The following is a 25,806-nucleotide window of genomic DNA, read 5'->3' as shown; positions in this document are numbered from 1 at the left end:
CAAATCATAGCTTAAATGTTCTCTATCTTTTGCAGATGATAACTAACAGTTCTATGGGAGCACGTAGAACTTCTAGCTACATGATATTACTCTACGATGGTTTATCTACTGATAGGAATAATGCTATAAATGAGGCTAAGTTGATAAACTCCATAGGTGGACGTATCATCACTGCTGCTGTTGGACAATCTATATCATACTCAGAGTTGTTATCGATTTCACAGAAACAATACTACACCTTTAGCACATCTTTTTTAGATGATATGCTGAATTATATTTTAAAGGAAACTGTTCCAGATAATTGCACAGGTATTTTAGCTTTTGAATTCCAACTTTATATGTATTCATTGTAAAATATTGTATAGTTGTAACAACCTATTCCTCAGATTAGTTTAACTTTAGTAATACAATCTCATTCATCTTGCAATATTAACCCTTACCATGCCAATTGGTTTTAGAAATTGTCGAAATTTCGAGTATCATGGAAATTAATATATAATCAAATGAGCTGTACCCTGATGCTGATTCATAATGATTGCATTAAATCTAAGATTGGCCCTCGTGTGCAAAAAGCGTTTTTTCGTTCTTTTTCTCGACATGGAAGTCCGATGGATGCTAATGGATGCATCCAACTGTAGTTTGCATGCAAAGTGGACTCCAGTGAACATACAACAACTGTTAGGTTAGAGTGAAATTGATCTGGGTACACCAGTCTAAAAAAAGGTCATTTGCACCAAAATTCAAAACATTTCCCATTTTTATTTATTTTGTACTTCAACTGGACCTGGACCATGACAGGAAAAAGTCGTTCCCTAGGGCGTATTTTGATAAGTGACACGATCAATAGTTATAAACCTTTGGGTTAACAATATTTTTCAAAGTTTCAGGCCTAAAAGCATTATTTTTCAGACCTCGAAGCCCACCCTTCCAAAACCAAATTTAGTCCGATTTCAATTTTAGAAGTTCGCATTTGAGCTCAAAATGAGCATTAAAAGTGAGAAACATGACACTCAATAGTGTAAGATTGAGGAAACATGCATACACTGCGAATTAAATGGCTTTACGACGACCACCAAATGTATGGAGCGCCATTGGTGCTAAAAAAACGGTTAACTGGGTACGGCCGTAATATTACGCATGGTAACGGTTAAGTATCAACAAGAATTAAAAGAAATAAAACCAGCGTATCTGAAGGCCTCGATAAGCTCTGTAGGGCCAAAATAGACCAAACAAGATCAGAATTGGACCTTAAGGGGGTTCGCGGGTCTAAATCATTTATATAGTATTTCTCTATATTTTTCTATAAATGAACTTTATCTTAAAGTTAATAGAAAAATAAAATAAAAAAGTGGGGTCACCGTTCATTTGCGCTCACAATCTGCCTTCGAGAGAAGCATACATTTTTGTAAAAGTGGAATTTTTCTGTTGAAGTAATAGAAGAAATAAAGTTAATATCGAAATAAAAAAAGAAATTTATTACAAAAATTGCTCAAATTTTACTATAATTTAGTTTAAGTACAGCTTATATGGAAATTATATAAAAAAATATAGGTCACCGATGAGTTGAAAAAGATATTTCAATTTTAAAGCCAAAAAATGGTATTTTTCCACCAAAGGGAGATAATTTGGAACTTTTTCAATGATGTATACATCTTAAAAATCATCTGGGGCCAACACGAATTGATTGTTTTGAATGATTTTTGTAACATATGATAAAGTAACAACTACAAAAGGTAACACATTAAATTTGTAATGAAAAACAAATGTTTAATTTTTATCTGAAATTTTTATACCCTCGAGCCTCCTTAAACTATAAAATAGATGATTTTTAACCACCAACAAAAATTTAAAAAAAAACAAATGTTTTTTTTATTTAGCAAACCAGCGTATCTGAAGGCCTTGATAATATGTGTAGGCCCTAAATAAGACCCTCCCAAAAAAGGATAAAAATTGGAGATAAAACTGCTTTTTTTTAAATTTCTAACCCCAGGGATATTAACCCTTACCGTGATGAATTGCTTTAAGAAATTATCTAAATTTCGAGTATATGCCAAAAAATGCAAATGAGCTGTAACCTGATGCTGATGCATAATGATTGCATTAAATTTAAGATAGGGGATGACGGGGTGGGTGGTTGGGATGAGGAGGCGGGATTATAATCTTAGATAGGGGATGACGAAGGGGTGGGATGGGGTGGGGTCGGGGAAGGATGCGGGAAATTGAACCTTGAATCTGAAAACCTCACAATGTAGATTTTTATAAAATTAAATTTTAATTTATAAATTTGATTTATATACAGGAAACTAATTTTTCTTTTTGCACGTCGACTTTTTGCTTTGTTTAAAAATTAAAAAAGCTGGCATCAACATTTAATCTCAGGACACGCTATAAAAAGTTATCAAAGGTACCAGGAATATTATTCAGTACGCCATACGCGAGTTTCGGTTACATAGGACTAATCAGTGACGCTCATATCAAAATAGTTTTAAAGCCTAACATGTACAAAGTTGAAGAGCATTGAGGATCCCAAATTCCAAAAAGTTGTGCCAAATACGGCTTAGTCAATCTATGCCTGGAATAAGAAAATCCTTAGTTTTTCGAAAAATTTATAAAGTTTTGTAAACAGGTAATTTATAAAAATGACCTCATAAATTCATGTAAACACCGAAGTGCTGACTACTGGGCAAGTGTTACACTCGGGGACGAAACGTCCTCCAGCAGTTGCATCGACCCAGTGGTGTAAAAAGTTTTCAAAGGTAACAGAAATATAACTAAGTACGCCAGATTCGAGTTTCATCTACATAAGACTCATCAGTAACGCTTATATCAAAATAGTTAGAAAGCCAAACAATAAAAGTTGAAGAGCATTGATGAAAGATGATGTCCTTTCCCTGATTAATTGAAAGTTTGGAGACGATTCTAACTGCATCTATCGCAACGAACGCTGGAACGAAATAAAGAATACAGTAAAAGTTGCCTAATTTCTTGATTTAGCAATCAAAACATTGGCAAGGCTCGGTTTAAAACTAAAATTTACGGTAAAAGAAATCATTAATATTTTCAAGTTATGAACATTCCATTTCTGTGTAGCAACAATCCAACAGAATGTGCATATTGAGCGCATATCTTCCCATATATGTTACAGATGACCAGAATAGGTTGCGCGTTGAATATGAAATCTGCGATCAATGCAATGTCAAAACTCTTAAAAAAATGTTTGTTTCTTTAAAAATGTACTTACCATGTTAATGTTTTGTTTTGAGTGGTAGTATATTGAAACTCAAATAAATCTTATTTCTTGAATACTTGAACAACGTCTTTGATATTTACAGACTGTTTTTTGGTAACAAGATCAGAGGTCATTCTCCTGCTAGATACAAGCAAGAACCAAACAAAAGAAGAGTATAACCTGCGACTAACAGCAATATGGCAAACAATAGAACAAATATCAACTTACAATCCAAATGCAGATATTGGCATGTTTTCATATTCCGACGAAGTCGAACAAGTTTTTAATTTATCGTGGTCTTCTGATATAGATGAATTGATTGCCGCTGCATTGCAGGTAAAGGTTGATAAATTGAATACAATTTCAAACCTGAGCCATGCATTAAATCATATACGGGAAGGTGACTTATTTAAAACATCACGAAAAATTATTGTGTTATTCTCTAACGCAAATTGGAATAATTTAGATGATATAGGCATGGAAGTTAAATTGTTAAAACAACAAGGAATCCATACCTTTGGTGTAGTAGCAGGCGAGGATTGTAACGTTGAAAACCTTGCTGGTGTTTTGAACGACCCTAGTTATATTTTTGATGTTGAAGATGACGGCTACACGTCATTACAGTCACTTGCAGCAATAACAAAATATCATAATTGTACTGATAACATTTTTATTCACCGCCAGTAAACCGTCACGTGTGTATACGCAAAATACATTGAAATGCTGTATCAATTTCAGAAACATGCTGATTATGCTGATTTTAGCTATTATTTTAATTCTTGAACTGTTCATATAATACATCTAAAATAAGCCCTTATTGTCAGTATGTATGGGGTAAACTTTTTACTTTTTTTTTTATTTCCCCCTTTTACACTATGACCTTTTGTAGGTCTAAATAGTTATCAAAGGTACCAGGATTATAATTTAGTACGCCAGACGCGCGTTTCGTCTACATAAGACTCCTCAGTGACGCTCAAATCAAAAATATTTATAAACCCAAACAAGTACAAAGATGAAGAGCATTGGGATTCAAAATTCCAAAAAGTTGTGCCAAATACGACTAAGGTAATCTATGCCTGGGATAAGAAAATCCTTAGTTTCTAAATCATCCTGAGATTTTGAAAGTGAGCGTTTACAAATATTTTGACGACCGTTTATGTTTATTATAATTTATGTTCCTACAAATTGTGTTTCTTTATGTTTATTATTTTCTGTGTATGAATACTTTGTCAAATTTCCATATATACATAATCATTATCATTATGTATATCTTATTATATTGTTTATGATTGGTTTTTGAACAAAGTACTAAATAGTTTACGATATATGTGTGCAAACAGTGTTGAACATGAAAAATAAGGACACGCTGACATCAAAGAATTTTTTTTTTTTACCTACAATTTATAAACATTTAAGGATTATCCCCTATCCTATCAGATATCCCCTATAAATCAGAAACTTTATATCCATGGACTAAAGAAAATTTGGAGAAACTCCATCTTAAAAAAAAGTATTCGTATGGTTGGGCATTTGACTTTCTAGGGGGAGGGGTAGTCTTTTCATGTCGACCAGGATATTGTTTTACCCGCTATGTGGGTCAGATGATTTTTTTCCATATATGTTCAATGTTGAAAGTTTCTTTTTTTTTATTGGCAAACTGCGGGCCAGATTATTTTTTTAAAATCCAAGTGCTGGCCAGATATTTTGTTTTGACAAAAATTAGGGTAGGGTTATTTTTTTCCAAAAAAACAACAAGCCACCCTCCCTCCACCCAGAAAGTCAAAAATGGACTGTGCCTTATCTGTATTTGATCATAAAATATTATTAGGTTGATCAGGCCCCATACCAATTCAACCTGATTTGGGCTGATTAAACTGTGGGTGTCAGATTTAATTGAAACAACATGAAAGTTTTGGTATATTTTTAAAACTGTTTATCGCTTTATGCAGATAACATTGCCAAATGAAAAGTCCGTTTGTTGTTAGTCCAATCTCAATATTTGTTTATTCACACTTAAAGTCATATGAAACGAGTGTCTGATGAACAATAATATTTATCCAATAATTGGACAAATTCGGGTTTATATCATAAACTTAGTCATAAAACTACGCAAAAATATCGTATAAACGTCAATTTGTATCTCTCTGTCTGCTATTAAGTGAAAATATGGCAGCTCATTAATTGTCTTGTTTCAAAGTAGTTTCCGTAGTTTACTGATTGCAACCTTATAGTGAACATTCAACACAGAAGCATGAATCTTGAGCACGTGTATAACATGTACTTATAGATTATCGTTGATCATCTCAACGAAATTAATTTTCTCGCTTGAGCCGGTACGGTGAAAGCAATAATGCAATCGAGTTGAGATAACCAATAATAATCTGTTTATCGCTATTTTACCTATGACGACGTTGTCAATTTCAGGTCAATTTCATTAGCAACGCCCCGTGTCTCCTTAGTTTCTAGCGATAGTTTTCCATCTAAAGCGAGTAGCATGATATGAATAATTATCACAAAAAAAGATCAAATGAAAACTGCCAAAAATAGCGATAAAAAAAGACAATACTTTATTTCAATGACAGATCCAGTCGTATTGCGATCACCAGATTTTTACAAAAAGGGTCACTTTGCAAATGGTAAATATGTCGCCAAATTGCTTCCTGATATCAAGCAATTAAAAAAAATAAACTTTTTCTAAATATGAAAAAATTGATGAATTTTCTTCAGAAAAAAATATGTATGCATAAGTGTAATAATGAAGCTATCATATAAATCTTTTTGTTTTAGTTTGAGGTTTCAAATGACGTAAATAGGTACAAAGGAGACCTACCTAGTTAGTTGTAAACAAATGTGAACCTATTTTATATATCATCAGATACAGCTTATCATTTCTCGTAGTGAACATTCGCCAATCAGCAATTGCTTCGGATTTAAAATTAGTTTAATCAGTCGGCCTATTCAGTTAGTCAAAGAAACAACATACCAAGATCAGTGTTTGTTTTTAATGCGATATCCGGATTACTCTGAAATGAGGATTACATAGACTGTATCAGTTTGGTTTTGGTCAATTTGTCGGTTAGAATATTATTACTTTTTAAACATGTTTACAAGCGAAAACATACAAAGCTAATTTCTAGAAATTTTATCTGTAGTTATTTCTTTTTATGCATAAAAACGTAGATAAGATCAATCAGTATATTTCATGCCGGGTATTGAGTAGCAGATTGAAAATAGTATGGTCTTTTTTTAAGGCCTTGCGGTGACAAAGACTTGCTTAGTACATACACGTGATTTGAACTCTGTTGAATAGTTGTTTTATTGGCATCTATATAGATAAAGGCAACAGTAGTTTACCGCTGTTCAAAACTCATAAATCCATGGGCAAAAAACGAAATCGGGAAAACAAACTCAAACACGTACTAAGAATTCCAGCATAGCAGGGAAAAATTAATGATTGAATTAGCATGTCTGACTGAAGGCACATACATGTATCCGTTTGGAAGGCAATCTGTGATTTTCATTTACAAAGATTTACAAAAAAAGTAATTTCGAGTTATATGGGACGTAAAATTTACAAAAATAAATTCATGGAATTTGAAGATTGATTGACAAAGAATGTATAATGATTATGTAAAAACTTGTTTACCAGAATCCACGATAAGGAACTTAAATGTTTTTAGGGAATGACTTTACTTACCTCTGGAAGACAGGTCATTATAATATAGTTTTAAATTAACAAATAACCTTATAACAGGGCATGTATTTGTTCCAATTGTGATAGCTACAACAAGGTTGCCACTAGCAGAGCTGAAACTACTTATCATATCGGACACCGGATAGCCCCTAATTCAAATTGTTTGTTTTCTTTTATTGTTATAATTTTATTTTCTATAACCTGTGATGTTTCTAGAGGTGATAGTTTTACCTTTTCATTTTAAAGTTTCACTATGGTCAAACTTCAGGGTAAGAGAACCTGTCAACTTGTGTGATGCCTTATTACAGCAAATGATTCTTCAACGTAATTCATGAGGAGTGACATAAAGGGTGTGATATGAGAGGACGAACTGATGACCCTTTTGTCTTACCTGAGTTTATCTGTTGATTTTGGTAGGGTTCTTTTGTCGTCTAGTCTTATCTGTGCGACGGTTATGTATTTTTGTATTCGATTTGTTAGTCCTATCTATTGATCAATTCTGACATGAAAAATGATTTCGGTGTTTTCCACTTTCATTACATATTTCTTGAATTTAACATCACGAATCGGATAAGACTTAAAACACGTACGTGTGCATAAAACAACCCTTTATATAATGTCAGTACCATCTAAAACATATAAATAGACCATGTTTTGCAAAAAAGAAATTAATTTCTATATAACTGTAACGGAGAATCTACTTTCGCAAAAATGCTGCCACAGCACCTGCACAAGTAAATGACAAGGATGAATCATGAGATAAATATATATATAGACGTACATTAGTACTAAATTATTCTAAAACCAAATTTCAATTATGAGGTATCATGAAAATTAATATCAATGTTTCATAATTCAAAATAGTCACACATTTTCAAAAGTTAAAATCAAATTATAATACCGAGTAAGTTATGCGTGACATATAATCCTTTAAACGCATTCAATATAATAGCTTTTTTTAAAGTATATTTTGACAATTGGGAATTTCCAATACGTTTAAAGGTTTTCCAATTTTAAAAGAGATTAAAAGGTATTCAATTCCAATGAATGGTCTTATTATTTATACTAACTATATTTGTATATATAATATACTTTACAAGGAAGTCGAATCTATCCAATAAAAATTATCTAAACATTTAAAAATCATGACGCGTGATTGTACATAAATAGTCAGAAGAGTTTTAACTAAAGCAAAAGAAAGGTATGTGTTTAAATTCATAATAGAACTATACATTATACTGCTACATGTAATAGCTTGACAATTTAGTGGCATCGCTTAATTATTTTGTTCAACACGGTGGTTTTGCAAATGCGTTAGTATGATTTTCGATAAAAATTTATAAAACCTAGGGCATCTCTCTATTTCTTTTGATCAATCGATCGACGAGATAAGTTTTCAATCTCAATACTTCGTGAAAGGTTTGTAACCTTCGTATGATATTATGTGAATTAACATACAATAAAATGTGGGGTGACACCAATGAGGTAAGGAAAAAGCTCTTTTGATATTTTGCATTTTTATTTCCGTTTGATCCTATATTCTGTTTATCTCCGACGTATTATATTTTTCTCTCTCTTTTATATCCTCTTTATTTTTGTTTTGGTAAGAGGATTCGGCTTGAAGTCTTTGCATCCATATTCTTTCCTCAGTTCCCTTTTTTGTTATTATTCGGGAGGTCAAACAAAGACAATTCAATACGCGTATAAACAGAAGAAAACAGACGATAAAAGACAAACAACAATTATGAACAGCATAACAGATCGCTATGATCAATACACATCCACAAAAACAGATTTACCAGTACAAAATCGATTAACAGGGGTAAATTATGGTGTCAATAGTTTCACAGCTTCAGATATTATATTCGGTGTGAATCAAGGCTCCGTGTTAAAGGCCGTACCTTGACCTATAATATTATTGTTCACTTTTATAGATTGTTACTTGGATGGGGAGTTGTCTCATTGGCTGTCATACCACATCTTTCTGTATCTATTGTTTACCAGAAATTTTACGATTGTTAATTTGAAGTGAAATTTATTGAATAATTTAAGAAATCTTGATTCTTTGAAAAGGAATATAAAATCTTTTTCTTTATTGAAGATCAGATATAACATTATTATAAACTCTTTAGATATGATGTGTTTACTTTTTTTCAGCTGTACCAGCATGTTCATTTCACATATTGCCTTAGTCTCTATTCTGATAGGTAAGTTAGCTACTAAACATAATAACGATTGTATCATTTTTAAAATATAGAAATAAGAATAATTAACCAAAGAATTAGAACATAGAAAGAATAATTAACCAAAGAATTCAAACACAGAAAAATATTCAACGAGGAACTGAACAACATATGATTCACGTGTTAATTATTAGTGTTATATGGTCAAGAGTTGGATATTTTTCTATCTTGGAATTCTTGTGCTTTAAAATTGAATTAAAGTTAAATAAGAATAACATAAATACAAAACTCCGAGGAATATTCAAAACTGAAAGTCCCTAATCAGACGCCAAAATCAAAAGCTCAAATGCATCAAACGAATGGACAACAACTGTCATATTTCTGACTTGGTACATACATGTCCTTATGTAGAAATGGTGGATAAAATTAGGCTTTATAGCTTGGTTAACATCTCTTTTGTATGACATTCGTATATTTCCAAAAAATAGGGAACTTTCTCTTTTTTCTACGCATTCAAAATTTGTTTTGATGCGACTTCTTAACAGCGTCTGGACAACACCTATTTTTTTGTATGACGTTTTTACTTCACATGTTAATATTATCGAACTTTATTATACTGGTAATGCATTGCAATCAATGTATAGTATTTGATTTCTCTGATGAGTGTTTTTAATTATTCATTTTATTCAAGTTTTATATTTAAAAATAACTTTGGATTTTAAAATTTTATTGCATTAAAACATATTTAGTTTATTTTGATTTTTTTTTATCTGAACAACATAATTTTTTAGAGATAAATCAAAAGACAATACAGGGAATTCATTTTTTTAATATTAAATTTGTATCACATTTTAAACATTTTGTGTACCCTTCTATGTTTGACCTACATGTATGTCAAAGTGCTTAAAATGAGCGAATGAACCATTGCAAATGAAATTTAAAACATTTATTCAGACATTCCTCTATTTTACGCTGACATTGAAAAACTAATAATGTTTTTTTTGTGTGTAGAATTATCTAACGCACACTATGCAGAAGTAGAAGCTCCATGGATAATACCACGACACAAAGCACACTCGTTCCTCAAAGCTCCTACTAGAAACAAAAGAAGTGACCCCGTTTGCAATACAAATGAGGTTTATTGTGAGGCAAACAAAGACAGCTGTATGGTAAAGATTGAATTAAAAATTTGTATAGATATTCCTAATAATGATGAAAATATATCAAACAAAAAACCCATCTACTTCTGCAAAGTAGAAATAGTGATACGTTGATAAAATACCATCACCTTAAATTTATTTTACAACACGGCAATTTTTTTTAGAAATTAAAAATAAGTATATTCGCTTGGATGCCAAACTATCCACCTGAGATGAAGAAAAAAAAAACAAAACAAAAAAACGTGAATATTAACATGCAGTTAGAATTCGTTTTAACTCCTTTTAAAACAGTCATAAGAATCTATCATTGGGGTGGTCTACCTTAACGTTAGAATAATTTATCAGAGAACAACTGATATTTGAGGGTAGAAATATTAGAATCAGTCCCGGCAATGGGGTTAAGGCGAGAAGGAAGACGAAGACACTCTTTCCGAATTGATTAAGGCAGTGAGGTCGTTGATACAAATCAGAATAAAGAAACTGAATGGGTCTATCAATGCCCATGCTACGTCAATTTTTAAAGAACCAAATGTTGCAAAACACCTTTCCTACCTCCATGACAAATATGTTGTTGTCCCCGCAGATAAAGCCCCAAACAACATTGTTTTTGTGTGTAAAACTCATTACATTAACTGCTTGATAAATGAATTAGGTATTGAAAATTCATTTGGAAACTCAACATAAACCATCACGACACTTACCAAAGAGGAAATCCTGGATAATCATAGGTTTGTTTTATGTTCCTTTGGAATTTCAACCAAAGATGAGGAACTGGATCTTCAATCACTGTATTGGATACTCAAACTACATAAGTGTCCTTTCAAACAACGGTATATTGCTGGTTCTTCCAAGTGCTCCACGAAACCTCTTTCTAGATTATTAACATCTATTTTATAGTAATCAAAGACGGGCTTTAAAGTTATTGTGAAACTGCCTATTCTAGAGGTGACTTGAATCAGATGTGGATACTTAAAATTTCCAAAGATCTTTTAGAGTACATACAATTTAACTCTCTTTCATCTTGTAACAGTATTAAAGCATTTGACTTTTCTACTCTTTATACAAGTATTCCACCTTCCAAACTAAAAGACAAATTGAAAAATGAGACTATTTACCGGATTTGTTATCACATAAGCAACACGACAGGTGCCACATGTGGAGCAGGATCTGCTTACCCTTCCGGAGCAACCGAGATCACCCCTAGTTTTTGATAGGGCTCGTGTTGTTTTTTCTTTAGTTTTCTTTGTTGTGTCATGTGTACTATTGTTTGTCTGTTTGTATTTTTGATTTTAAGCCATGGCGTTGTCAGTTTAATTTATGAGTTTGACTGTCCCTTTGGTATCTTTCGTCTATCTTTTATATAGTTCATCAACCAAAAAGATGATTAAAAACATCAATTTTGATTGCATAAAACCAGTTTCGGATAAAAAAAAAAACGTTTTTAATCAAATCAGAAGTCATAATGAGTGTAACAAGTTTTTGTTTGTTTGAAATACAATGAAATTAGTCTTGGTTAACAAATTCGGTCTATAGATGCAAAATTCGAAAAATTCGTTCAAACCTGTCTTAAATAGCAGTGCAAGAATAAATATCGGGTTTTGTAAAAAAAATATTTAGTCTCACAATCAAAAACACTTTTTAAAATTCGGTACACTTCCATTTTTTTGTTTGTTCAATAAATATGTTGGTTTCAAAGAGAAAGATGTATTCAAAGCAATTATTTTCAGCTGCACAACGAACAATCTCGGGAGCATTATTGTGGATTGGGTCATACCTGTACTGCAACACAAGCTTGTTACCTATCTACACCCTGCCCAGCACATTACGCGTTAGGCTGTACAGGTAATGTTAAAATGTATGCTATTAATTATAAAGAATTGACAATCATTCTGGTTTTTTAAGAGAACATACATAGATCAGAACAAATGTATACATATTGTAAATATTAAGCATTACTTTTATACCATACAAAGGAATACAACTGAAAGTACAAACAATATATATTATAAGTTAATGTTTCGTTTTGTGTGAAACTACTTTGAGTTTAATAGGTATTTTGTATCGTTATTAGATAACGGGTGTCTATCATTTCCATGCCATAACGGAGCCACGTGTGAAGACACAAGTACTAGCTATAACTGTCTATGTGTTCCAGGCTGGGATCCAGCAACTGACTGCGCTACAGGTAGGTGTTTTCATGTTATTAGAAGTAACTACGTTAGGTTGTTATACTCAAGTTGCAAATGTGATTGAAGTATAATATTTGTATCGGAAACAAATAAATGCTGAGAATATATTTTTCTGATCATGTTACCTTTGACCTGCTGTTCTACATACAGTACAATTGAAGATACAATCACGTTTAAGGTAAAAAAACAAAAACATTCTGTGTTCTTATGTAAAAGCAAGTATACACTGTCATGAATTATTTGTATAATAAACTGTTAAACGAAATCAAAGGAAATTAGTGTTAAATAAGGGTAAATTGTTTGTTCAATACATGCAATGGCAATAGCACTGTATCAGCCATTCGTGATAATATCGATATGATATCAGTCACACTTGAAAAAAAACTTACTAAATCCCTAATCTCTTTTACGTCATTTCATGATATAAAGACCGCATCACATATTATACAAGTCAAACCATATCCCAATTTTTTTTTTTTTTTATAAAACTAACAATAAACGAAAAAATAACCAATATGATAGACGGAAAGAAACGACAACCACCGAACTACATGTCATTTATCGATTTTTGACTATTGAACAGCGATATTCAACTGTTACCTTTATTCCTGACTTTGGATAGACAAAATTTTGAATGCGGATATAGTCTAATTGTTTTAAGCGCTAAATTCTTTGTCTAAAACTGGAAAGTGGTGGTACAGCGCAACAAATAATGATTGGAAGTTGGATTGACTCATTAGATCGGCAAGAAGCACAAAAAAACAACTGACACGAACACAAAGGACTGTAGAATGACATATTCTCATTTTGGTTTGTACTTGTGAACAAGCATGTCCAAAGACCGGTTCGATGTGTCTCATTCACACCACACTAACTTGTAGTCATTTATATGCAATACACTTGCCATTAGACTTTAAACAGCAATTATCATACTGAGGTGTCAAATTCAACCTATGAATCAAATACAATGCATTGTTTGATTCTATTCGGCTAGTACAAGCGCCACTTGTAAGATTTGACAATTTTAGATTACCGATAGATAAAACTTTTTTCCGATAGAAAATGTTTTGATAGAGCACTTTAGCTACTTAACAGGAAAAAAAACTAAGGGTGCATTTCTTTCTAACAAAAACGATAAAAACGACTAAGCGCGCACATGGTTTGATCATTTCCTTCAAACATACATTTGCAAAGTTTGCATAAACTTTGACAAACTATGCAAACCCTAAAAATGCGTTTGCAGTTTGTCGTTTGTTGTTTGTTAGAACAAACGCTACATTTGTTTCTAACATCAATCTGATTAATAGAAGTATTTGTTTCTACGTTTGTAAAAAGTAGGTTTACCAAAAACATGTGCATACATTATTGAACGTTCAACTGAACTAGGTCAGTAAAGACGTATCAAACGTTGCATTTGTTTCTAATTTTGTAGCGTTTAGAAAACAACAACAAACGCGACACAACGTTTACAAAATGTTGGTTAGAAAGAAATGCGGCCTAAACTAGATACATTAAAAATAGTTAAACTATATTTTATTTACACATTAAGTACTTGGTTTTCTTGCGTTACAGATTTTAACGAATGTCTGGTTGTTCCCTGTTTAAATGGAGGGTCGTGTAACAATCTATTTAATGATTTCACGTGTGACTGTACCAGCAGATACGAAGGAAGTGTTTGTGAAAAAGGTAAAATCTAAAATGATAAATGTTCATTTCTTGTAGGAATAGTGAAGATGATCTTTAAGTATTTATAAGTATACAAGAACTTGCTCTGAAAATATACATTTTTTTACAGATAAGTTTGGACACTGGAAGTATTGAACCATTTTAGAATAGTAATGAATGTAATGAATGAATGCTTCTATATCCTGGAATTAGAAATTATCTTGTCTTTTTTTATAAAAAAAATAAGCTCTTGATCTTTCCGAGTATCTGTAATCTCCTTTAAACCAGAAATATATCCACAAAAAAAAAAATTGAAAAAAAAATCATCTTTTGTTTCTGTAAGTATTAACTATTGAGTGCGGATGGGTAAAAGATTCCAGAATGTCCGTGTTATATACGGCAGAACATCAGTAGTTTGTATTGGCTTTGAACTAGCTGTAAGTAACTGAGAATACTCTAATATCTGGGTTTAGTGCTTTGTTGATGACGGGATGTATAAAATACCTCTTCACGCCTTGTCTTTATTAATGTTACTTGTTTTTCTCCTTTGAATGTATCTGTTTAGTCCTTTTCAACTGATTTGTATAGGTTGTTCATATGTTTAACTCTTAAGGAGATAGTTAGGAGCCGACTATAAATCCATGAAACACTCTGTACGCGCCTGAGCCAAGTCAGGATCCTGTAGTTTAGTGGTGGTTGTCGTTTATTACTGTATATCATTTTTGTACGTCGTACTTTTTTTACATAAATCAGTCTGTTAGTTGTCTCGTTTGAATTGTTTTACATATGTCATTTCGGGGCCTTTAATAGCTGTATATGTAAATGCGCCATGGATTTGCTAATTTTTGACAATAATAATAGACACGTTGACAATCATATCACATCTTCTTAGTTTTATATCACATGTATTTGAAATGTTGCTGAATGTTAAGTCTTTATTTCTGCATAATATTTTCTGAACAATGTTTAACAGACTTTTTGTTTATATTTTCTATATTTTAGACAAAGGTTATATTTTACGAAGTTGTGATAATAAGTTTCTCATTTTCTTTAGACAACAAGACAGATAACGAGTAGTCTTAACTTTGCAGACTTTTTTTTATTTCATGTATTTGATTTTTTTTAATGTATCTTTTTTTTCAGACTGCAGACCAGGTCCTGCAGATATCGTATTTGTAGTTGACACATCTGACAGTTTGCAAAACGGTGTTAATAAAAGCGTCGACTTCATTAATGAATTTATCAGCCAAGTTTCTATTGGTCCAAATGATTTCCAAATTGGCGTAATAACCTACAACTTTGATCCCACAGTTCTGTTCGATCTAGATGATTACACTTCGGCTTCTGATATGTCATCTGCTTTGGACACTCTTAGGGGAGAAAAAGCAGCAACGTACACAGCCACTGCTTTACGACAGGCTAGAGAGGTAAACTTGTTATATAAAAAATGTTTAAACGTGATATATCAATGTATGGTATAATTATATATAAAATATTCCAGCCGATTCCATTGAGTGTGTAGGCAAAGTGTAAAGCTTTGGTTGACTTGTTTGTAAAATGAACCGAAGAAATTATAAGGTAAGGTAAAACTATCCTCCTCTTAGAGTGGGCTAGTCCGACATATAACCAATCTATCTGTCTGTATGACTAGGCTACTTCGAAAGGAGGGTAGAATTTCTTAACTAATAAAGACTAATGATATCAAAATGCATACATTATTTTAAAAACAATTGTGTGTTTCTCCAAAATCAAATGATATTGATTGATCTTTGGTGTTTAATTTAACAATATTATATCAATGTTTGTCGTATTGTTTTCTATGTTAAAATACGCAATTTCAAGCATTCATAGCTATGCTCTCTTGAATTAAATAAATTGAGTCATTTCCTGTCAAAATTATTCCATATTCTGGTGTATCCTGAAAAGTTGAACATACCTTCAATTGCATAAGAGGTCACCGTTTCCGGAACATTTGGTACAAGTAACAAAAAATATGAGTATAAGGCAAAATACGTTTTCTAATTTCTATTTAATACATTATTTTATCATAATTCCCCAGCCTTCACCGGATTGACATTAAGTGTTACCCTTGTCTGTCCGTACGTTCGTGCGCCCCAAGATTTGTTTCTGTTCTTTAAATGTGGTCTTTCCCAAATGTAATGACATTTATAAAAAATACTTATTACCGAAAAATACAGCTACCGTTTACGATTTATGTTTCTTCGTAACGTTATATTATAGGCAAGTGCGGCATCATTTAGTTTATTAGTGTTTTATAAACTTGGTAACCAATCTACAAATAATTTAGATTTTTAATAAATGCATATTAATTGTATTTGTGTTTCAATTTGCTTATTTTGAAATTTGGCGAATAATTTTTACTCTTCAAACATGTAAACAAATATTCCGTGTCTGTAATATGACCTATACAAAACATGTAGTGAGGCATTGCCAATTTGTTTTCGACTTATGTGTTTAAATATCTCTTTGGTATCTTGGCCTCTCTTCTTAAGTAATTAAAAGTACATCTATCAATTTCTTTTATTAAGAAATGTATTTGTTTAAAAAAAATAGCAGGATTCTTGTTGCAGATGATAACTAGCTATTCTATGGGATCACGTGGCACAGCAAGCTACATTGTACTGATGCATGACGGTCTGTCAACTGACAGGAACGAGGCTTTCTACGAAGCACAGATAATAAACTCTATGGGTATACGTATTCTATCAGTAGGAATCGGACAGTCGATTGCATATACAGAGATGTTGACTATTTCGAACAGTCCGTTTTATACTTACAGTCCAAATCATCTAGATGATATGTATAACCAGATTCTCAAAGAAACAGTTCATACTGATTGTACAGGTATTCTGATTATGTATATTAGAATATTGATATTATTGATATGAAAAGAAAAACACAATATTCAATACCATTTCGTAAAATTACAAAATTGATTGGATACATACAAAAGTACATGTATACATCTTTTCTGGAACTGTTTAAAATTAGAATGTTGTTCTTTTCCAATCACATCCATCTGAACATTTGCTCTTCTACCGCTTCCTTTATATATTTGTATTCACCTAAATACAATGTTTGGTTTTACACTAGAGACAGATAGTACAAACTTTATTTGGCCTTTTTAACTTTTTGGGATTCGAGCGTCACTGATGAGTCTTTTGAAGACGAAACGTGCGTCTGGCGTATGTACTAAATTTAGTCCTGGTATCTATGATGAGTTTATTAACAACCACTGGGTCGGTGCCACTGCTGGTGGAGATTTATTTCCCCGAGGGTATCACAAGCCCAGTAGTCAGCACTTTTTGTGCTAACATGAATTGTCATTGATATGGTTATATTTATAAATTTTCTGTTTACAAATTTTTGAATTTTTTGAAACACTAATGATTTTCAACCTCAGGCATAGATTGCCTCAGCTGTATTTGGCAAAACTTTTAGTAATTTTGGTCCTCAATGTTCTTCAACTTCGAATTTTATTTGGCCTTTTTAACTTTTTTGGATTCGAGCGTCACTGATGAGTCTTTTGTAGACGAAACGCGCGTCTGGCGTATGTACTAAATTTAGTCCTGGTATCTATGATGAGTTTAAAGTTAACCTCATCGAGGTATCTTCAAAACAAACGAAACTAAGCAAAATATGAAATGGATGAAAAATTCAATTATTCTTACTGTACTCATTCTGCTACTATACAAGATGACCAGTTTTAACTTTTCTGAATTCATTACTTTTTACTGCTTCTATTTCCCTGATTGTTTTGTTGCAAAACAGCTGTGTATATATATGCTGATGACACATTTAACGACATTGTATGTTTTTTACCCCACAGATTGCAACATAGAAGAAGATACTCAAGTAATCATTCTTCTTGACACAAGCGGCAATCAGACGATTGATGGTTATAACGATCGGCTTTTAGCCACGCGTAACTTCATAGACAAAGTATTGACGTACAATCCAAGTTCTAAAATTGGAATGTTTTCATATTCCGACGAACCGGAAGAGGTGTTTTCTATAACATGGTCAGGTGACAAAGATAAGCGTATCGCAGCAGCGCTACAAATTGACCTTGACAATTATTTATCATCAAACCTCAGTCATGCTTTGCAACATTTACGAATAAGTAATCAGTTCACATCATTAAGAAAGATGATGGTTATTGTCTCAGATGGAAAATGGACTGATATGGATCAAATAAATAAGGAAGTCTCGTATACTGAACAAGATGGTATAGAAGTAGTTGGCGTTGTTGCTGGAGAAGACAGCTTAGTCCAAAATTATCAGACAGTTTTAAATGATCCTAGTCAAGTGTTTTATACAGCAGACGGTGACTTCAGAGCATTAGACTCGCTCACTGCAATGACAAAATATTATGTTTGCGTTGACAATATATTTAGTATGCGACAATAAGTGCACATGTATTACTTTTTTTTATGTTTGTTAGAAAAAAAAAGTCCAATTTGATAAATTCAGTTTTGCATGAGAGAGTTGGAAAAATAGTTTCTTAATTTTTTTTGAAGTTATGAAGAGAGAATATGATATAAAAGATATCGGAACCAAACACTGCCTACTGAGCTGTTAGCACTATCGGACACTAGGAATCCAAAAGCTAAAATATCAGCCTTGTTCTAGTTTATAAGAATAATACTTTTGAATTGTTTTTTTTTTTTCATCCGAAAAGCTTATCTAGAACGTTTAAAGCTAAAAAAATGTTTAAGGCAGGAATATACTAGTTATTCAAAATGATTAGTTATAAGACAAAACCGGGCCTCACATGAAAAGTCGAATTCATCATAGTTCAACATTGGGTGAGGGATTGGGGACCTTCGTTTCTAAATATTTTGTTTAAAATTTATTTACGGAGGGTTTGAGGAAAGTGTTTTATAAATAATTTCATTTCAGAAGCACTGATTAGCTAAGTATTTGACCTAATATTTTATGATCTATTGTGATATTTTTCCTGCAAACAGAAATGAACTTGCGGGTAAATATGTGTATTTAAAATTTGTGTAACCTTTAATCTAAGTATTGTATGGATTGCACATTCAGTTTCAAAAGTAGAATAGAAAATGCATTGTCGGGATGACCTATTGATATTATCAATTAAATTATTTTCAAAATCCACATAGACAGTATTCTGTCATTGGTCGATTCAGAAATCTCTATGAGATTTGAGAAAATAATATACAAGTACTTCTGATTGAATTTGAATTTTTCCTGTATAACAATTAAACTATTATTTATAAGTGCATACGTGGTTAAAGCTGTTATTGGTATTAAATTATACATACGAAATACAGTGCATAATATATTGTAATGGTTTAAGGAAAACAAACAAAACTAACACGTTTTAAATTCCATGCGTCCGAAGCGATTTTCTTCACCGAATGCTTTAAGCCGATTTTTTTAAAGCTACGAATGCATAATAATATAAACAGTTGAGTAGATATGTGACCATAAGTGACATAAACATATAGCCAAATTTATCTAAAGTCAACTCTGCTTGAGGGAGTTAAAACCTTAGTTTCTTTTACTTCAAACATTCATAAACGGGCAATTTTAGAAAAGTTTGCTATAAATCATGTCTACAGAAGTAAAGACTACTGACCGATTGAACCCCTCGGGGATTGATAGTCCACTAGCAGAGGTATCGACCTAGTACTGCATTTTTTAAAGGCAAGCATTTAATAAGATAAATTGGTAAAGAGCTATATGATCTAAATGTGACAAATGCTGCCAAATTTACAATATATATGGAGATAAAATCTTATAATTTCAAAATTTATGAACATACAATGTTAGAAAAGTTACGGTTAGTCAATGGATCCACTATAACGGACTGTTGGCTTCTATAAGTGTTAGCAGTAACTATAAAATAATGTGTTTAGAATTAACACAATAATGCTCGCAATACTATTACATTTTTGTTTATTGATTGTAACAGTTATTGAACTATATTGATTTGAATAATTATGATGTCTATAAACGTTACCACGTTTGAGTTCCTTGCATTTCTGTCTAAAAGTTTCGTTTAAGCTAACATCATTCGTGTATTAAGGCGAAACGTTACTTCCTTCCAATGTTTAGAAAACGGTTAAAACATATGATGATATATTGCAAGAATGTTCGGCAAATTAAATTCTTATAATTCATAATCAGTACTGCTGACATTAGGGAATTGAGATTAAGTAGCTACGGAATAAACATTATTTCTAGTTGATTCTGTATAATGAAGAGCACGAAGACGCGTGTTGAACATTGCTTGTGCATGCTATCTAATCTTGGTAAATGACGTCATAAAAGCGCACAAAGTTGCTTGAAAGTTGTTCATTATATTATATTGTAGTCATTCTATGTCTCTTCAGTTTTGCTTTAGTACTCAAATTGAAGAAACTTATATGATAAAAAAGAATCAAACTCAGAAAAAAGAATCGAATTAATGCATATCGTTTGTATTGATAGAAAATACAATTACATTTTGGTTCATTGATTGTAACAGTTATTGAACTATATTGATTTGAATAATTATGATGTCTATAAACGTTATCACTTTTAAATTCCTTGCATTTCTGTCCATACTGCTGACATTAGGGATTTGAGATTAAGTACCTTCGGAAAAAACATGATTTCTAGTTGATTCTGTATAATGTAGAGCACGAAGACGCGTGATGAACATTGGTAGTGCATGATATCGAAGCTTGGTAAATGACGTCATAAAAGCGCACAAAGTAGCTTGAAAGTTGTTCATTATATTATATTGTAGTCATTCTATGTCTCTTCAGTTTTGCTTTAGTACTCAAATTGAAGAAACGTATATGATAAAAAAGAATCAAACTCAGAAAAAGAACCAAATTGATGTATATCGTTTGTATGGATAGAAAAACACAAAAATTAATACGATCCCTGTTTACTAATAGAAAAAAAAAACGTATATAGATATTTTATTATTATGGATGAGAAAATCCAAAGAATTTAATTCCTTTAATGAAAGAGAAGAATCCAAACAAAAGATATCCTTACCGCTTGCAAGGTAGTTATAATTCATAGCGTCGGAGGATTGATTTACAGCAGATTCTAAATTTTAATAATACGCATATATATTCATAGTATATTTGGACTGAGAAATCTTGCACCCGAAGGCGGGCTTTAGCTGACCCCCAGTCAGTAATAATGAATATCTAGGTAAACAGAGTTTTTAGCCGGTCTTGTAGGCGCTGCTGAAGACTCAATTTATCAACACAAGTTAAACAATTCGTACACCTCAGATTGAACCAAAATAACGATTTTATTTCATATGAGGAGTTATTTTACTTGTTTCTATAACGTTGAATAAGTTTTAAAGTTAAGTGAATTTTACGGACGCCATAACTATTTGGGTGACCGTTATGAAATATCCGTTTCACAGATGATATAGATATATTCTATATAATTAAAATCCTGTTCCTTTTTCACAAATGAGACCTACCGAAATAGAATATTAACCGGGTTTATGATAACATAGTCTGTTTCCCGGCCGTTATTGAAATTCTTGACAATACCTTAATATTTGTATATTCCGAAGGCATACTGAATGTTTTACGGAGGGGACCAACCTAATGATAACATGAGCAACACAACGGACGCAGGATTTGCTTATTCTTTTGAAGCACCAGCAATCACCCCAAGCTTGTCGGTGGGTTTGTGTTGCTTGGTCTTTATTTTTCTATGTTGTGTTTTGTGTTGCTTGGTCTTTATTTTTCTATGTTGTGTTTTGTGTTGCTTGGTCTTTATTTTTCTATGTTGTGTTTTGTGTACTATTGTTTGTCTGGTTTTTTTTGTTGTTTTTTTGCCATTGCGTTGTTAGTTTATTTTCGATTTATGAGTTTGAATGTCCCTCTGGTATCTTTCGTCCCTCTTTTATGAAGGACCTTCTCATTGTGCAACAGCGATGTTGATAAGCAAATTGTAATAAATGTTATTGTTTTTCTTTATTTTGGAGGAATTTTTAAAGATACTGTACACAATTTACATTAACAGTATATATTGTAGTTCATTTTATGAAATTGATTGTCCTTTCGTGTTTCTTTTTGCTTAGTGTTGTCTGTTATCTCTATCTCACGTTTGGTTTTGATTATGACCCTCTTTAAAATCACTATTGCAGAAACCATTCTTTTGGTGTTTCATTATTTTAATAAAACTAAAAATCACTAATCGAATAGGACATAATGCGTATATATATAAACAACTTTCAATTTCAGGTCAGTACCATCATAACAGACATTTGTTTCAAAAATGTAGTAATATTATTAGCTGTATTACTGTCGCGGAAAAGTTGCAATAGCAATTATAATATCCAAAAACATTTACAATCAAATAAAAAGATTGACTCATGTTGAGGAATATGAATAAAAACTAGAAAGGTTGAGTTGAATCTAAATCCATTGAGACTCGTGAGATATTATGAAAAATATTACCATTGTAACATCATTTAAAATATCTACATATTTTATAAACAAACATATATTTTTGTAAATTTAAGTTATGCTTATTGACATATAAGTTTATAAAGGTATTTCAAATGTTTTTTAATTAAGTATTGTATAGATACGTACAATCGACTGTCGGGATTTCCAATATGTTTAAAGGTTTTCCTATTTTTAAAGAGTTTTAACGATTATTCAATTTCATTGATTTTTTCTATTAATTAAATATTTGTAAAGACAATATATTTTACAAGGAAGTAGCATCATGGCATCTAATCACAATTATGTAACCATTTAAATAAGAAAATTAGATTGTGAAATAATAGTCAAAAGAAGATTATTCACCAAAGCAGAGGCAAGGTAAGTTTTCTCTACACATGCGGTGTTCATCCATAGTAGACTACAATACATTCAATATGTCAAGCTCTAAATCTACCAAAGTAATAAATAGCAAGGGACGATCCTTGATCCCTTCTAAATTCCTAAAATGACAAAACATTTATATATATTATAAAACGACCATTTACGAAGGAAAGGGGTAGTGATTCACAGACTTCCCATTTAAAAGTCGGTTTATTTCTCCTTAACTACCTTGGTTTTTTGTGATTAGCTTAAACAGATCTGAGTTTTTAGACCATTGTAAAGTATTTTGCATGCAATATGTTACTGCTCCTTGGTGTAAATATAAAAGTTAAATAGTTAAAAGGTAAATAGACTTAAAGATATTGACAAATTTTCCTTGCAACAGGTCATGCAGACATGGACATTTCTAACTATGTTGGAAGGATTGTTCAATGAGTGGTTCGCAAACTTTATTCCCAAAGCATTGAGGAAACGTTACACAATAGATTGGATGATGTTGCTATTCAGCAACCAAACTTTAAAAAGCAAAAACTTAAATTAAGAACCATCTGATAAAGTTTTGACGTAATACTTTCAAACAATCCATATGATAAATACAAATCCACCGAAAATAGATTTACCAGTATAACATCAGGTAGCAATGCTGAATTAATGCGACTGTAACTTACCAACTGTATATACTGCATATAAAATAAAGAATGGACATTGTTACCCAGAAATTATTTGTTAAGATTTTGAAATTGTCACTACACTACAGAATGAAAAATTATTAGACAACTCAAGTTACTTCTGATTCTATTGGTTAGTTTGTATGACTTGCTATATAACTATTTGCTTACTTCGAGTCCTAAAAAAGAAAAGGCAAATATTTCTGGTGTTATCCTTATAATACAATGAAGGGAATCGTTATCTACTGCAGACATAATTATGTATAGATAATATTATTTACTCTCTTTTTAGAAGTAGCACGATGTATATTTCACGTATAGTCGTAGTCTTGTCTTTGATAGGTAAGTAAGCAGCCAAACATAATAACGATGATACCATTTGTTCTATATATCTTTTAAAACAGTGTTTTTTTTGTAGTTACGTATAAAAAAAAGATTATAAATACATATTTGATGTCTCAATTTTGAGGGGATAAATACTACAAGGAAACAACAGAAAGAGTTGGAAATGTTTAAATTTATGTAGCGCATTTTGATTGAAATTCAATGTTTATAACGGCTATGTTCAATATATTTTGGGTAATGAATAAGCGAATAAAACCATTTCAAATGCAATTTGTTTCAATTGTTTTTAAAGGACATCCTCTTTTCAAAACTAACACTGAACAATATTGATCTTGTAGAATTAGCTAACACACACTATGCAGAAGTAGAAGCTCCCTGGATAATACAAAGTCGTGAAGCACACTCGTTCCTCAAAGCTCCAACTAGAAATAAAAGAAGTGATCCTAGATGCAACACAGACGAGCATTATTGTGAAGCTGAAGCAAACAAAGCCAATTGTATGGTAAACACTCGACGACGTACTAAATGGCTGTAGAACAAGTAGAAATAGTGGCACGTTTATGAGACGCAAACCTCACAGACATTAGACAGATATCCCTAAATCTATTTCACACCAAGGCTACTTTTTTTAGGATCAATTCTCGTTAGAGCTGTGTGTCCTGAATTATTCTAAGGGTGTCAGGAGCACATATCTCCTGACATTTCTAACAGACGTAAAGGAATGTTAGACTCATTCTAACTCTGAATAACTATCAGCAATTAGCAAAACCTATACAGTATAGTAAAGGTTCTAAAGGTTCCAGAATATCAAATGTGAAGCAATTCAAACGAGAACAGCGAATTCATATACCATGACAAAATAATAAACAAAATCAAATTTTACGGACAGAAACAAATGTATCAACATGCACATCAAATAAACAGGCTTCTGCTTACTTATACTCTTAATGATAAAATAGGGCTAAAACTGCAAAAAACTGGTAATATTTCACTAACTTCTTAAAAGGAAGGACATTTTCCCCCAATTCGGAAGTAAAACTACTTTGTACTTTGAGTATAGTTACAAATGAATTGGAATTGGGTAACGATGTCCTCTGATGCAAAAGCTGGTCATTCAAACAATTGCAATTTTCGTTCAAAATTGTCTGAATTGGTAGATAAACAGCTGTTGTGATAATGAAATTGTTTTAGTGTAACACATTATCAAGACTTTTCTAGTATTAATTCTGCACTTTCCAAAGTTTTTGCTTAATACTTAGTCTAGTTTATACCAAAAACAATTCATTTCAGATGCACAACGAACAGACTAGGGAGCATTATTGTAGTCTTGGTCATACATGTACTGCAACACAAGCTTGTTACCTAGCTACACCATGTCCAGAACATTACACGTTAGGCTGTACAGGTAAACTAAAAATTCATAGGATATAGTTTTACAAAAAAATATTTATAAGATACATGAATTTCGTTTCTCGTTTTCTTTTTTAAAGATTATACTGTTGGTTTTCCCGTTTGAATGGTTTTACAGTAGTCATTTTCGAGGCCTAACATAGCTTGGTTTTTGGTTTGAGCTAAGGCCCCGTGTTGAAGACCGTTCTTTGACCTATAAAGTTTACCTATAGTTTACTTTTACAAATTGGGACTTGGATGAAGGATTGTCTATTGATACGCATACCACATTTTCTTAAATCTATATAGTAAAGAAATAATTTAGATAAAGTGCTAATCATATCACTTGTATATCCTACAAAGAAAAGTAACTCAAAGTGCAAACAATACATTATTAGCTAATGTTACTGTTCGTGGTGTGATAAGTTTGCAATAAAT

General features: G+C 31.9%; 3 protein-coding genes across 4 annotated transcripts in view; all 3 read left to right on the top strand.

The window, feature by feature from the left end:
- Positions 1-4,093, top strand: part of LOC134715758 (fibropellin-1-like) — a 33,077-nt gene extending 28,984 nt beyond the window's left edge. For both annotated transcript variants that reach the window (XM_063578181.1, XM_063578182.1), the window contains exons 23-24: positions 36-309; positions 3,333-4,093. In XM_063578181.1, the coding sequence (XP_063434251.1) occupies positions 36-309; positions 3,333-3,916 (858 nt within the window). In that variant the 3' untranslated portion in view covers positions 3,917-4,093. The remainder of the gene's footprint in view (positions 1-35; positions 310-3,332) is intronic.
- A 4,084-nt stretch (positions 4,094-8,177) lies between these two features.
- Positions 8,178-20,142, top strand: LOC134715763 (collagen alpha-5(VI) chain-like). The gene is made up of 9 exons (XM_063578187.1): positions 8,178-8,236; positions 9,081-9,130; positions 10,118-10,275; positions 11,994-12,108; positions 12,338-12,451; positions 14,028-14,141; positions 15,264-15,547; positions 16,712-16,985; positions 17,971-20,142. The coding sequence occupies exons 2-9, from the start codon at positions 9,091-9,093 to the stop codon at positions 18,549-18,551; spliced, it is 1,680 nt and encodes a 559-aa protein (XP_063434257.1). The 5' UTR covers positions 8,178-8,236; positions 9,081-9,090; the 3' UTR covers positions 18,552-20,142.
- A 2,803-nt stretch (positions 20,143-22,945) lies between these two features.
- LOC134715762 (collagen alpha-6(VI) chain-like) overlaps positions 22,946-25,806 on the top strand; it is a 76,550-nt gene continuing 73,689 nt past the window's right edge. Inside the window, exon 1 of the mRNA XM_063578186.1 lies at positions 22,946-22,963. The gene's annotated coding sequence lies outside the window, so the exon portion shown is untranslated. The remainder of the gene's footprint in view (positions 22,964-25,806) is intronic.

This window comes from Mytilus trossulus, chromosome 4 (genome assembly GCF_036588685.1).
Source record: "Mytilus trossulus isolate FHL-02 chromosome 4, PNRI_Mtr1.1.1.hap1, whole genome shotgun sequence".
NCBI classification, from domain to species: Eukaryota; Metazoa; Mollusca; class Bivalvia; order Mytilida; family Mytilidae; genus Mytilus; species Mytilus trossulus.
The sequence above is the reverse complement of the archived record's forward strand: the minus strand, read 5'-3'. Positions and strand labels throughout refer to the sequence as shown.